General features: G+C 40.6%; 1 protein-coding gene across 9 annotated transcripts in view; it reads left to right on the top strand.

Annotated features, from left to right (window-relative positions):
• The window catches only part of LOC136872446 (photoreceptor-specific nuclear receptor), a 310,883-nt gene that overhangs the window by 98,806 nt on the left and 199,390 nt on the right, over nt 1-12,687 (top strand). For all 9 annotated transcript variants that reach the window (XM_067146265.2, XM_067146264.2, XM_067146262.2 and 6 more), the window contains one exon: nt 11,511-11,874. In XM_067146265.2, the coding sequence (XP_067002366.1) occupies nt 11,511-11,874 (364 nt within the window). The remainder of the gene's footprint in view (nt 1-11,510; nt 11,875-12,687) is intronic.

The raw sequence follows: 12,687 nt of genomic DNA, 5'->3' as shown, positions 1-12,687 counted from the left end.
ATCCACTTCAAGGATGGCTGCGGAGGGGATCGAACCTCCCTCTACTCATTTGACCTCCCGAGGCTGAATCGACCCCATTCCAGACCTCGTACCGCTTTTCAAATTTCGTTTCAGAGCCGAGAATCGAACCCGGGCCTCCGGGGGCTCCAGCTAATCAACTACACTACAGAGGCGGACATTATTATTATTATTATTATTATTATTGTCGTATACGCTCAACAGTCTGATATCTTTAACTTGAAATGAATGAAACAGAGGTTAACAGGGTAACAAGTGCCCATACTACACGGCCTTTGGTGAAAACAAAAAATTAAAGTTACTGGCCGAGAAACCAAAATGGTGAGGAGGCGAACAGTTGCGTCCCTTAAAATTTACATTAAATCCATAAAACCCTATTTGGGATTATGGCCCGACGTTACAGAGGCTAAGTCACTACGGAGGTGACTAGATGGAGACAAAAAATTTAAGTTACAGACATTACAAGATAGAAAAGTTTACAAAATCATAGTCACCTCACAATCAAGTAGAGAGGGAACACAAGAGGGTACATCACTCTCTATTCCCTGATTTCGGTTAAGTTCTTTTGGCGTGTTTTTAATTTACTTTTTAGAAAATGAAGTTACATTACTAAAGATTTGAAACCTTTCCCTAGAGCTAGCTTTGAAAGGCTATCAGATTTAAAAATGGGTCTGCCATTACCTTGAGCTGGTGGACCTCCCGAAGATGGACGAGGCGCCGCCGCCTCCTTTACGAACACACACTAGACTGTACACTGGAGCGATCATGATGACAACCTGGTCCGAAAAGTGCCAGGTTTTATAGTAGAGGGGAAGGCTCTAGAAAACTCTGGGCTAAGGCCCGACACACCCCCAATTCTCATTGGATAATCAAATAAATACCAGAAAGTTTTGATTGGCCGAAAAGTTTTTCATTGGCCAACATCTTAAGTTGGCGGAAAGAGATAGAAGTGTTGTAAAACTTAAGCACACCGAAAACAAAGAATAAACAATTCGGTTTAGGAAACCTTAACATACAAAATTACTCTAGAATTTTAATACTTCATCTTAACACCAGAGGGCACAACATAGGCTTTAGTAGCGACATCTGTTGAGAAATGTTCAAACTTCTTGTACTAGTTGTTGTAAGCTTTATATGTCAGAGGGCATTCTGCAAAGCGCTTAATTCAAATGTACGGGGCGGGTGTACCTCCGGTACAATTATTATTATTATTATTATTATTATTATTATTATTATTATTATTATTATTAGCTGCATTTGTGACAATAAGGGGCTCTTAGTCAATTCGATGCTGTAGACCGCTTTCATTGTTTACTGTGGACAAGTTCATCTATATAAAGAATGCTGATCGTACGTATAACTTACGTAAAGCTAACATACAGTATTAAACGACCGTCTGTTATACGTGCATGCGCGGTGTTTTGAACTGGTTCAGTTTTGAAAAAGAAAATTGGTCACAGACATAAGAAGAGACAAAAGTAGTCATAATATTTGCTACAGAGTCACATAACGTAGAAATGTTCATTAGATAATGATTCGTATATCATATATTCCTTTCGGATAAATGCGGTCTTTACGCACACCTGAATCCAACAGCCTCGAGGTGAACTCTCTACAGTATCTCAATAGAATACTGGCGGTGAGTAAGTAGGAGAAATATAAAAGAAACATAACTTCGATGCCTAACGACGGTGAGTTTCAGGGGTGTGAAATCAGAAATTTAGCATTTTATTTCGCATATTTAGCATTATGTAGCGTTTTCTCATTTTAAATTTAGCCTTTAATAGCGTTTTCAACAAAAACATACAAGTTAATTATGATTAATACAAAATTTCTTTGGTAATATTAAAGTGGAATATAACCGCAATTGCATGCAGCTATTAGTAAAATTAAAATGCGCAAAATATAAAAGAACTGTAAATTCATTTTAAATTAATAAGTTGTAGTCTTGAAACAAACCATGGCGCAACAACCTCGAAGGATTCGTACCGATCAAAAGATACCGCGAAGATCACTGACAAGTTCTTGTTGCTTTCTATGTATTTCTCCACTAGTTGTCTCAGGACAAATATAGCATAACTTAGTCTATATTTTCCTCTGTCATGGATAAAAGCGAACTGTTCCTTGTTAATCACCGCTTCTTGTCTCAGTTACTGATCAATCGCTCTCTCGCATAATTTCATGGTGTGACCAGCTTGATTCCTTTGTAGTTGCCGCAAGCTTCCATATCCCATTTTTTCTTACATATTAGAATCAGCACTTTCTTTCTCCATTCATTTGACATTTCTTCACACTGTAGCACGTTGTTGAGAAAAACTGTGAGCCAAACCACTCCTTCACTTCTCACAGCTTTCCAGGCTTCCACCAGTATATAACCCGGTTCTACAGCCTTACTATTCTTCATTTTCTGTAATGCTTTCTCCACCTCGTATCTGGTAATATTTCATCTCCCATTGTACTCGGATATCCTGAATTGATGAGTTCCTAGAAATATTCCCTCTATATTTGTAGAATTTCAGGACCATTCCTCAGCAAACCAAAAACAAAACAAAAATTATAGTGGTACTGGTATGAGGGGCCCGTTGCTCATCCCGAAGCCGTGCACATAACGTGGTATCGTGTGTTCAGGACGAAGAATCCTATAGCCTGTTATTCTTGGCTTTCTAGACTATGAGATAGCTCCTTAATTGTAATCACGTAGGCTGCGAGGACCCCGAACCAGCCCCAAGATCCAGGTAAAAATCCGTGACCTGGCTAGGAATCGAACCCGAGGCCTCCAGGCAGGCACGTTCACACTACATCGTGGGACCGGCAGTTATAGTTTAAAAGAATTTTACACTGATGCGAAATCGCAGTAATAATAATAATAATAATAATAATAATAATAATAATAATAATAATAATAATAATGATAAAAATAATAATAATAACTCCGTAAGTGTAAGATTTTCGACACGAGGCTAACGTATTTGAGTACCTTCAAACACCATTCAACTGAGCGGATCTACAGCTGTACCGTCTAAGCCACTCGGCTAGGCAATAATACATAATTAATAGCCTAATATATTCATTTTCAATGTTCGGGGTAATAGCTACTCGATAATTTATTATAACTCAGTCTGAACTAAGACCGTTTAAGGGAATATGGCTTGCTCCTTAGCATCATTAAAGCCGAGTATGTGCAATGCAGGTTGCAGACTGCAGGCAGTATTCGCATCGACGCACAAGACCTAGTTAAAGCCAACCAATTTAAATATCTTGAATCACTCATCACCTCAGATGGAAAGACATTACCAGACACCCGAGTACGAGTAAATGCTACATGGTTGAAGCGGCGTCAGGTAACTGGTGTGCTATACAACAAGAACATTTTCCATCCGCCTGAAAGGAGAAGTTTCTACAAATCCATGGTCCGACCAGTTGCACTCTATGGGTCGGAATGTTGACCTACAACTAAGAAGCATGAGCAGGTTCTACATGGTATAGAAATGAAAATGTTACGTTGGTCACTGAATCTTACAAGACTAGACTATGTCACAAATGAAGATGTCCTGAGGAGATTGGGAGTGGCACCTATCCCAGAGGTGATGCAGTAATGGCCATGTCGTTCGAAGCCCTGCAGACTCAATGACACATACTGCCCTCCAATTTGATCCTGGAGGTTCCCGATCTCGAGGTCGTCCCAAGAAGCGATGGCTCGACTGCATCAAGGAAGACATGCCTCTTCTGGACATCACTGAAGTTAACGCCCATGATCGCAGAAGTGGAGGATTGCATGTTTAAAAGCAGACCCTGTTCTAATGCGGGACTAAACGCTAGGAAAGAAGAAGTCTGAACTAAGTGGATACCAAAGATCCACCACAACACTTGCTACTATCTGCGTCAATCAATCAATCAATCAATCAATCAATCAATCAATCAATCAATCAATCAATCAATCAATCAATCAATCAATCAATACATACATACATACATACATACATACATACATACTGATATGCATTTAGGGAAGTCGCCCAGGTGGCAGATTCCCTATCTGTCGTCTTCCTAGCCATTTCTTAAATGATTGCAAAGAAATTGGAAATTTATTGAACATCTCAGTTGATAAGTTATTCCAATTCCTCATTCCCCTTCCTATAAACAAATATTTGCCCAAATTTGTCCTCTTGAATTCCAACTTTATCTTTATATTGTGATCTTTCCTACTTTTAAAGATAAACATTCGTCTACTGATGTCATTCCACACCATCTCTCCACTGACAGCTGGGAACAGCTAGTCGAGCAGCTAGTCTCCTTTCTCCCAATTCTTCCCAACCCAAACTTTGCAACATTTTTGTAACGCTACTCTTTTGTCGGAAATCGCCCAGAACAAATCGAGCTGCTTCTCTTTGGATTTTTTCCAGTTCTTGAATCAAGTAATCCAGGTGAGGGTCCCGTACACCGGAACCATACTCTAGATGGGGTCTTACCAGAGACTTACAAGCCCTCTTCTTTACATCCTTTCTACAACCCCTAAATACCCTCATAACCATGTGCAGAGATCTGTACACTTTATTTACAATCATATTTTATGTGATTACCCCAATGAAGATCTTTCCTTATATTAAGACCTAGATACTTACAATGATCCCCAAAAGGAACTTTCACCCCATCAACGCAGTAATTAAAACTGAGAGAACTTTTCCTATTTGTGAAACTCACAACCTGACTTCCCCGTTTATCATCATACCATTGCCTACTGTCCATCTCACAACATTATCGAGGTCATTTTGCAGTTGCTCACAATCTTGTAACTTATTTACAGTATTACTCTGTACAGAATAACATCGTCTGCGAAAAGCCTGATCTGTTATTCCACTTCTTTACACATATCTTTGATAGATATATATAAAACATAAAGGTCCAATAATACTGCCTTGAGGAGTTCCCCTCTTAATTATTACAGGGACAGATAAAGCTTCACCTACTCTAATTCTCTGAGTTCTATTTTCTAGAAACATAGCTATCCATTCAGTCACTCTTTTGTCAAGTCCTACTGCACTCATTTTTGCCAGTAGTCTCCAATGATCTAAGCTGTCAAATGCCTTAGATAGGTCAATCGCGATACAGTTCATTTGACCTCCTGAATCCAGGATATTGAGCCGATTACCTTCGATGTTAGGCCCCTTTAAACAACAAGCATCATCAGCATCATCATCAATCCAGGATATCTGCAATATCTTGCTAGAGTGCTGCAAGTTGAGCTTCAGTGGAATAACCTTTCCTAAACCCAAACTGCCTTCTGTCAAACCAGTTATTAATTTCTGACGAGAAGTCGCGGTAGCTTTTAAGTACGGCAGGAGTAACAGATAATATACTCTTAGTTAAAGCCATCAACTGTGACGGACAATGGGAGCTCTCTGAATCAATGCATTATCAAACTGATCATTATGCAGTACACACGGTAAATGTTTAACTAAGGCACAATTGTACTACCACTTTGAAACTTCACGACAGCGCCTCAATTGTCAAGATTCACCGCGGACGGAACAAATGTTTATTGTCAGGCCTTGAGACTTGAGATAGGCGCATGCGTAGCAGCCATGTTTACCCCTCGTACTTCTTACCACGCAACCACGCGACTCTTCATCACACGACCATAGTATCCACACGTTTCGTGGAAGGAAATTCAACAAGGTATCTTACTGAAGATGATTCATCCATCATCCTATTCCATAAACCCTCTCCTCCCACAGATCTACTTCAACACATACGTTTATGATTTTTTTAACAATTTTGTAAGCCCTATGTTGTTCAGACGCTGTCCTTGTTCTCTGGGCCCATATACAGAGTATTTTATGAGGGGGTAATGAGCTGATTTTTAAAGACATTTTAAGCAAAAATTATCACGTTAATTAGCGTCTTATTCTCAAATTTTAAAAATAAAATCATTGTAAAAATATCTTTACGAACAAATTAAGGCATTCAAAATAGATGTTGACGTTCAGGACACGAGCCAATTAAATAAAAACATACTTTCAAAGAATTGATTTTTACCCTTCCAACGAAAAGAACTCAAGGTAATGTGTTTTATAAACAACTTTTGTGTTATTATAACTCTTTATTGAAAATTGAATTGAATTTGAATTTATTTATGATGTACAAGCCACTGAGGCAGAAAAGCCCCTTTATGTAGCGTCTTCGTATAATACAATACAGGTTTATAAACACACTAACTACATTTTTATAATATTAAGATATTAAACTAAACTTTAAACTTAAGAACATGAAAATACAGATACCAAATCCAGTACAATTAAAACATACATTATATAATAAATAAGAAAGTAAATCATTAAGCCCATTTGTTATTTTAGACTCCATGGATCTAAAGAATATAAAGCTAAATCAGAGAAACAATTTTCTTCGAAATATACATATTTCTGATTGTTGGACACAACAATGCCTGATCTCAGCCTCTTGCGTACTCCTCCAGAAAAATAGATGTTAAGGACTGCTTTAGTTGGGTACAGTTAGTGTTATTTGTGAAACGGTGAAGATTAAAGACGTTAAAGATACGGGATGCAGTGCAAGCAAAGGATTTGTTAAATTTAGTGGTACGATGAAGGGGAATTAGAAGGGTAGTTTTTGTAAACCTATTATCTCTGTTATGTACCGACTCCATAGGTTTAAATGCATTATAAAAGTTAGGATGGTGTCTTAGGACTTAGTTTGGAATGATTCTTTTTGCCCAAAAATATCTTCAGTAATAATCTCATGAATCACCTTGTAAACTACAGGAGAGACTCGTTGGAGTCAAATGTGTCCAGATCCTACACCCAACTACATTACTCTGAATGATGGGTTCAGCACAGCCTGATCCATTGAGTTCTTTCCGTAGTAGATTGTATCTCCCTCATTCCAAAACCCTCCTGCGATTGTTCATAGTGTGGGTTTCTGTATTCTCATCCTGCTTCGTGAACTATGTGATACGGCTGTCTAGTAAGTGGTCCTGAGAGTCAGAATATCAGTTCTTATGGAATCGGTGTGGACATCTCGAACGTAACCTATCCAGAGTTGTGGGCCTCCTTGTTCTAGGACTATCTAATCCATGGCTTCTCAGGGTTAATGCACCTGGTGCATGAGCTGTGCACGGTGCAAAAGACAACTTCACTTGGTTGACCAGAGTGCAGACCCCCACTCCTAGATTTGGAGCAATAGCGCTGTCTCTCTTTTCCCCACGCCTGTCTCGCTCGCTCCGCCTGTCTCCCTCTTCCTCACTTGCTCCCTAGCGCTCCAAATCCGAGCCGAGTTGAGCCGAGTGGGACCGATGCACTATGCACAGGAACTCTGCGCCTCAGTTTGCATGCGTAAGATTTTGGGCATTTGAGAGTCCCTGATAATCCACCCGTGGTTCCTAAAAGATTAGAATTAAAAATCCTCTCAGGGACTGTGTTAAGTAAGTCTAGTAACCTACTTCACAGAAATTTACCGAGTACGTGGAGAGTGTTTTCAGCAATTATTTTAAAAACAAACCTGTGGTTCAACAGTCCAGTAAGGGTCTTGCCCTGCCAAGGAGTCTCCTACTCAGTCAGATAACTTGGAGACACTGCAGTGCTTCGTGGTCAGTTTTCGCGACCGTGTCCGCTACCTCCCATATCAGTAACTCCTCAGTTTTGTCTCACGAGGCTGAGAGAGCTCTACTCCAGCCGAGCTCGATAGCTGCAGTTGCTTAAGTGCGGCCAGTATCCAGTAATCGAGAGATAGTCGGTTCGAGCCCCGCTGTCGGCAGCCCTGAAGATAGTTTTCTGTGGTTTCCCATTTTCACACCAGACAAATGCGGGGCTGTACCATAATTAAGGCCACGGCCACTTCGTTCCAATTCCTAGGCCTTTCCTATCCCATCGTCGCCATAAGACCTATCTGTGTCGGTGCGACATAAAGCAAATAGCAGTCCAAAATTAAAATAAATTCTTGTAATGAAAAAGAATCGAACTCAGGCCTCAGCGTTGGAAATGGGCGCAATACCGTCACACCATGGGTTCCCAATGTTTTTACGCCACATTTAGCTCCATCCTCTCTCTATCCCCCTCTCTGTACCTCCCGCTCTGGCTTTCAAATGCAAGCGAAAGGAATGAGGAGTGAACATTAAAATAAAAGGACATTGATGAACAATTTAGTTGGACATGAAGAGAACGATATGTATGACGAGAAACAGGAATTACGTTTGAAACTACGCGAATGTAAAGCCACGATGATAATTACGGTATATCCTGACTCGTCCAAAAGATACAACAGGAAATTTGTGCTGCAAACTAAATATAACACGGAGAAATGAACCCAGGATTTGAAGCAGGTATATTTGGCGAGCTCAGAGTTACACTCGTAAGCACGGATTACAACTCACAGGCCGATTATGTAATTACAGTGGCAATGTTCGTTATCCTTTGAAATGGCAGCTTGGGGATCATTGTAAGTTGACATAAGCCGTGGACAGCACCCATACTCATCCTGTTTCTGATTGGTAAACCATTTAACGGATTTAACAGCACAATAGTACTGAGAAAATTAAAAAAAAAACGTCTGAGGAAGTATAGGCCTAGTAGGAGACGAGTCTTGACTACAGCAATTTTGGTGCAGTGAGTTTTTGCTAGTTGCTTTACGTCTTACCGACACAGATAGGTCTTATGGCGACGATGGGACAGGAAAGGGCTAGGAGTGGGAAGGAAGCGGCCGTGGCCTTAATTAAGGTACAGCCCCAGCATTTGCCTGGTGTGAAAATGGGAAACCACGGAAAACCATTTTCAGGGCTGCCGACAGTGGGGTTCGAACCTACTATCTCCCGAATACTGGATACTGGCCGCAACTTAAGCGACTGCAGCTATCGAGCTCGGTGTGCAGTGAGTTAGAGGTAGTCAAAGGTCTATCAGGGACTCCGGCAATCTTTAGTACATTCGGTAAAGAATAATAACAACAATAGCATAATAATAATAATAATAATAATAATAATAATAATAATAATAATAATAATGAGAATCCTCAGCTTGTTTCCAGTCATTCGACCGGGTCAGGAATGGAATGAATGAAGCCCCTATTTAGCGACGAGTATAGGAATTCTGCCGGCTGTCTAGGCCAGTCTCACTCCCCGATATGCAACGATATCGGGATTTGAGCCACGGTACCCAGCGGTTAGAGGCCAGCACACTGCCACCTGAGTGATGGAGGCTCTATTAATAATAATAATAATAATAATAATAATAATAATAATAATAATCACACATACGTAGAACTACAGAAAGCCACCCTCCTGAGCACCTGCCACATTGTGAGAAAGTTCCTAGGAACGACTTTTCCTCTGACTCACGCCAAACAGCATGAAGTTCCAGGTCGCAGTTCCAGTAATACTGAAGAACAGATTCCCAAAACGAGGACATAAGAAGTCTGAAGTTGTTTGTATTTATTGTATAAATGTATATGTTGTAATTATTTCTGTTGTAAATATTTGTACATATATGTACCTGTAGTTTCATAATCAAGAGGGTGACTCCTTGCTTAGGCCGAGTCAGCCCATTATGTTACCGGCACAAGCCGAGCCTTCCTAAATTGATACAAATAATAATAATAATAAAATAGCATTGATTTAATCGATTCAGATCACAATTTTTTCCATAACTAGTTAATTAGGTTTTCAAATTAAATTCACTCTCGAAAATTCTTCATAAGATTGGGGGAACAAATATGAAAGTAGCGAATGTGGCTGCTGGTAAAAGAGAAGGAAACAGAGGGTGGAAACAATGGCAGGAGGGCATTCGCTGTGAAGGGATAAATGATAAGTTAGGCATGCATTCGAAGGATGGACCTGTGCTAGATATGGATTCGGCAGTCAATTTCCGAGCTAATACACAAATTATCATAATAGGAAGCCCCAGGGACTCCACCTTGAGAGCGTGGATTGACAACCAGTGGCCCCCTAGCTGAGTCCAGCATTGCTTTCACTTGCTTTCTCCTCACTTTCATATTTCTTATCAGATTTTCCGTGGTCAACTCTTGTTCTAATAATGCTGTTGGTTTTACCTCCGACTTACTATTCCTCTATAGTTTTCGATGACAATGAAATACCAGAATTTTGTCCCGCAGGAGTTATTTTGCGTGCTGATAAATCGGTGTATTTGACAATCTTTAAATACCACGGGACTTAGCAGGAATTTGGGCTCAGAAAACCAGCGCTCAACCATCCGTGTCATGGAGCCGGCGGGTGGTTCTGCTTAACATTTGATTCATCGGCCGTTAACAAGGAAATAGGGAGAAGTTTTCCTGATTGTTTCTTAAACAATTCTAGACCAGTCCAAAGATTTTAATTCTGCGCCGAAGGCAGGAACGTGAAACAAAGTGGAGAGGTATTAGGCAGAATATGACAAATCTCTCATAAATGTAAAGGGGTTGTTCATTTTAAGGAATACACCCAAACCAACAAGTGGGTTTGAAACCTCCAGCGATGGTCTTAAGATGGTAGGCAACGTAACAGCAGTAGAGTTATTCCAGGCTGGTCCTATGACAGTATCAATCAGTCACCGCTGATCCGCATTTAGGACAGTCGTCCAGGTGGCAGATTCCTTATCCATTGTTTTCCTAGACTTTTCTTAAATAATTGCAACGATTTTGGATATTTTTTAACATCGCCTTTGGTATATTATTCCAATCCCTAACTCCTCTTCCTATACACCAATATTTTCCCCAGTTTGTCCTCTTCAGCTTAAATTTATCTTCGTATTGTGATCTTTCCTACCTTTAAAATTACCACTGAAACTTTCAGCATCATTTGGCGACACTGTCACGAAGAGATCGCAACCCTGCACTACGTACTAGGACACTGTGCAAACAATGACACTTTAATTAACGCTAGACACCGCAGTATTCGCTCCATTCTGACCAAGAGCTTGAAAGATTCCGGCATGTCATTCATGAAGAAGTTCAGGGCATCTTAGTCACTGGCAGCACTCGTCGAATAGATACCATCTCCTTCGACAACAAAACAAACAGCGGGTATATAATCGACCTGGCTATCATAATCGAGATCGACGCGACACAGCCAGTAGAAGTCGATAAAGAGAAAAATAATGTCTACAGATCGTGTATCCTCAATTGTCTTGATAAATACAATCTCAAAAACCTGGTCGGAGCCAGGGGCACGATTACGTCTTGTCGACTGCTGCAAAAGTCTCAGAATCAACAGAAGCATCATCCACACCGTTGCCCTCACAACACTAAAGGAAAGGATCAATTGGCATCTAGATGCCTCATCTACATACATCCTCATCTTAACGCACTCTAATGCAACAAATCAGAAATCTCTTTGATGTTTATGTCTCTCCTTCTTTCATAATCAGTGCAGGATATAAACTTCCTGTAGTTTTCTGAATCGTTGTGGTCACCTGTAATTTCAGGCATATTAATAAATGAAATGAATGCAGTGTTTGTTATTGTATGTTTTGCAAGAGGAGTGTCTGTTCCAGAGTACACTGCCCGAAGAGCGCTTGTTGCGGACACCGCCCCCTCGCCCGTGGCGGCCGACTGTTACTCGCCTGCGGGCTCGTCTAGTCCTCATCCCTTGTCGCTGTGCCTCGGTTCCTGTCCGCCCCCGCCACAGCAAACCGTGGTGCAGGCGAATCGCTCACCGCCCCCACCACACCCGTCCTTCCTGCTCGGAGGCCACGTGTCCTGCGCCTCTTCGCCACCTGCCGCCAAGAACAAGGCATCGCTTGGCCTCACCTGCGTCGTGTGTGGGGACACTAGCTCGGGCAAACACTACGGCATTTTAGCCTGCAACGGCTGCAGTGGATTCTTCAAGAGGAGTGTCCGACGGAAACTCATCTACAGGTACAGTGTCTTCTTTAAGAAAAAGTCCAGATGCTGTCTTCGTCTTCAGCCGGCTATTAAACCATATTCTCAACCATGTTTGCAGCGTATGAAATGGTCAGTAATTTGGCACCGGAAACCGTGAAGCAGAATTCTTTAAGGATCTATCTATGTCTAAAGGAAATCCCGTAATGAGCCTCGTGAGTTAGTGGTATGCTTCCTCTAAAATTTAAGTTATCAGTTATGTTACGTCTTCTGAAGATGTTAATTTAGTACTAGCATCTGCTGGTAATGTAGTTGAGATTAGGATCTGAACATATTGGACTCCAAGGAGCTTTTCCAGTGGTATATAAGATGATTCATGAGGAGTTACAGCCACTTACGGAGATTATTATTGAAGACATATTTGAACCAAAAATGCCATTGTAACTTGCGTCCTACTCTCAAAACTTAAAGAGTTGTTCGTAAACATTTTTCTTGAGTTCCTTTCGTTGGAAGGGTAAAACAAATTATTTTAAAAGACTCAGAGTTAACATGATATTTTTTGCTTAAAATATCTTCAGAAATCAGCTTCGTATCTCTTCATAAAACACTCTGTATACCGGCCCAAAGGACAAGGACAGCATTTGGACTACATATCAGATTGTTAATGGAGCATGAAACGTATGTTAAACTAGATATTTGAAAAGAAAGGGCTTTTGGAGTGGGATGATGGATGAAGCATCATGATCTTATTCAGGGCGATACATTGTTGAATTCCTTTCCACGAAACGTGTGGTAGCAATTTTTTTTTTATGGATTTTTGATATCATGCATACTATACAGATCTTGCAC

The sequence above is a fragment of the Anabrus simplex genome, chromosome 4 (assembly GCF_040414725.1).
Source record: "Anabrus simplex isolate iqAnaSimp1 chromosome 4, ASM4041472v1, whole genome shotgun sequence".
In the NCBI taxonomy this organism is placed as follows: Eukaryota; Metazoa; Arthropoda; class Insecta; order Orthoptera; family Tettigoniidae; genus Anabrus; species Anabrus simplex.
This window is presented reverse-complemented; position numbering and strand designations above follow the sequence as displayed.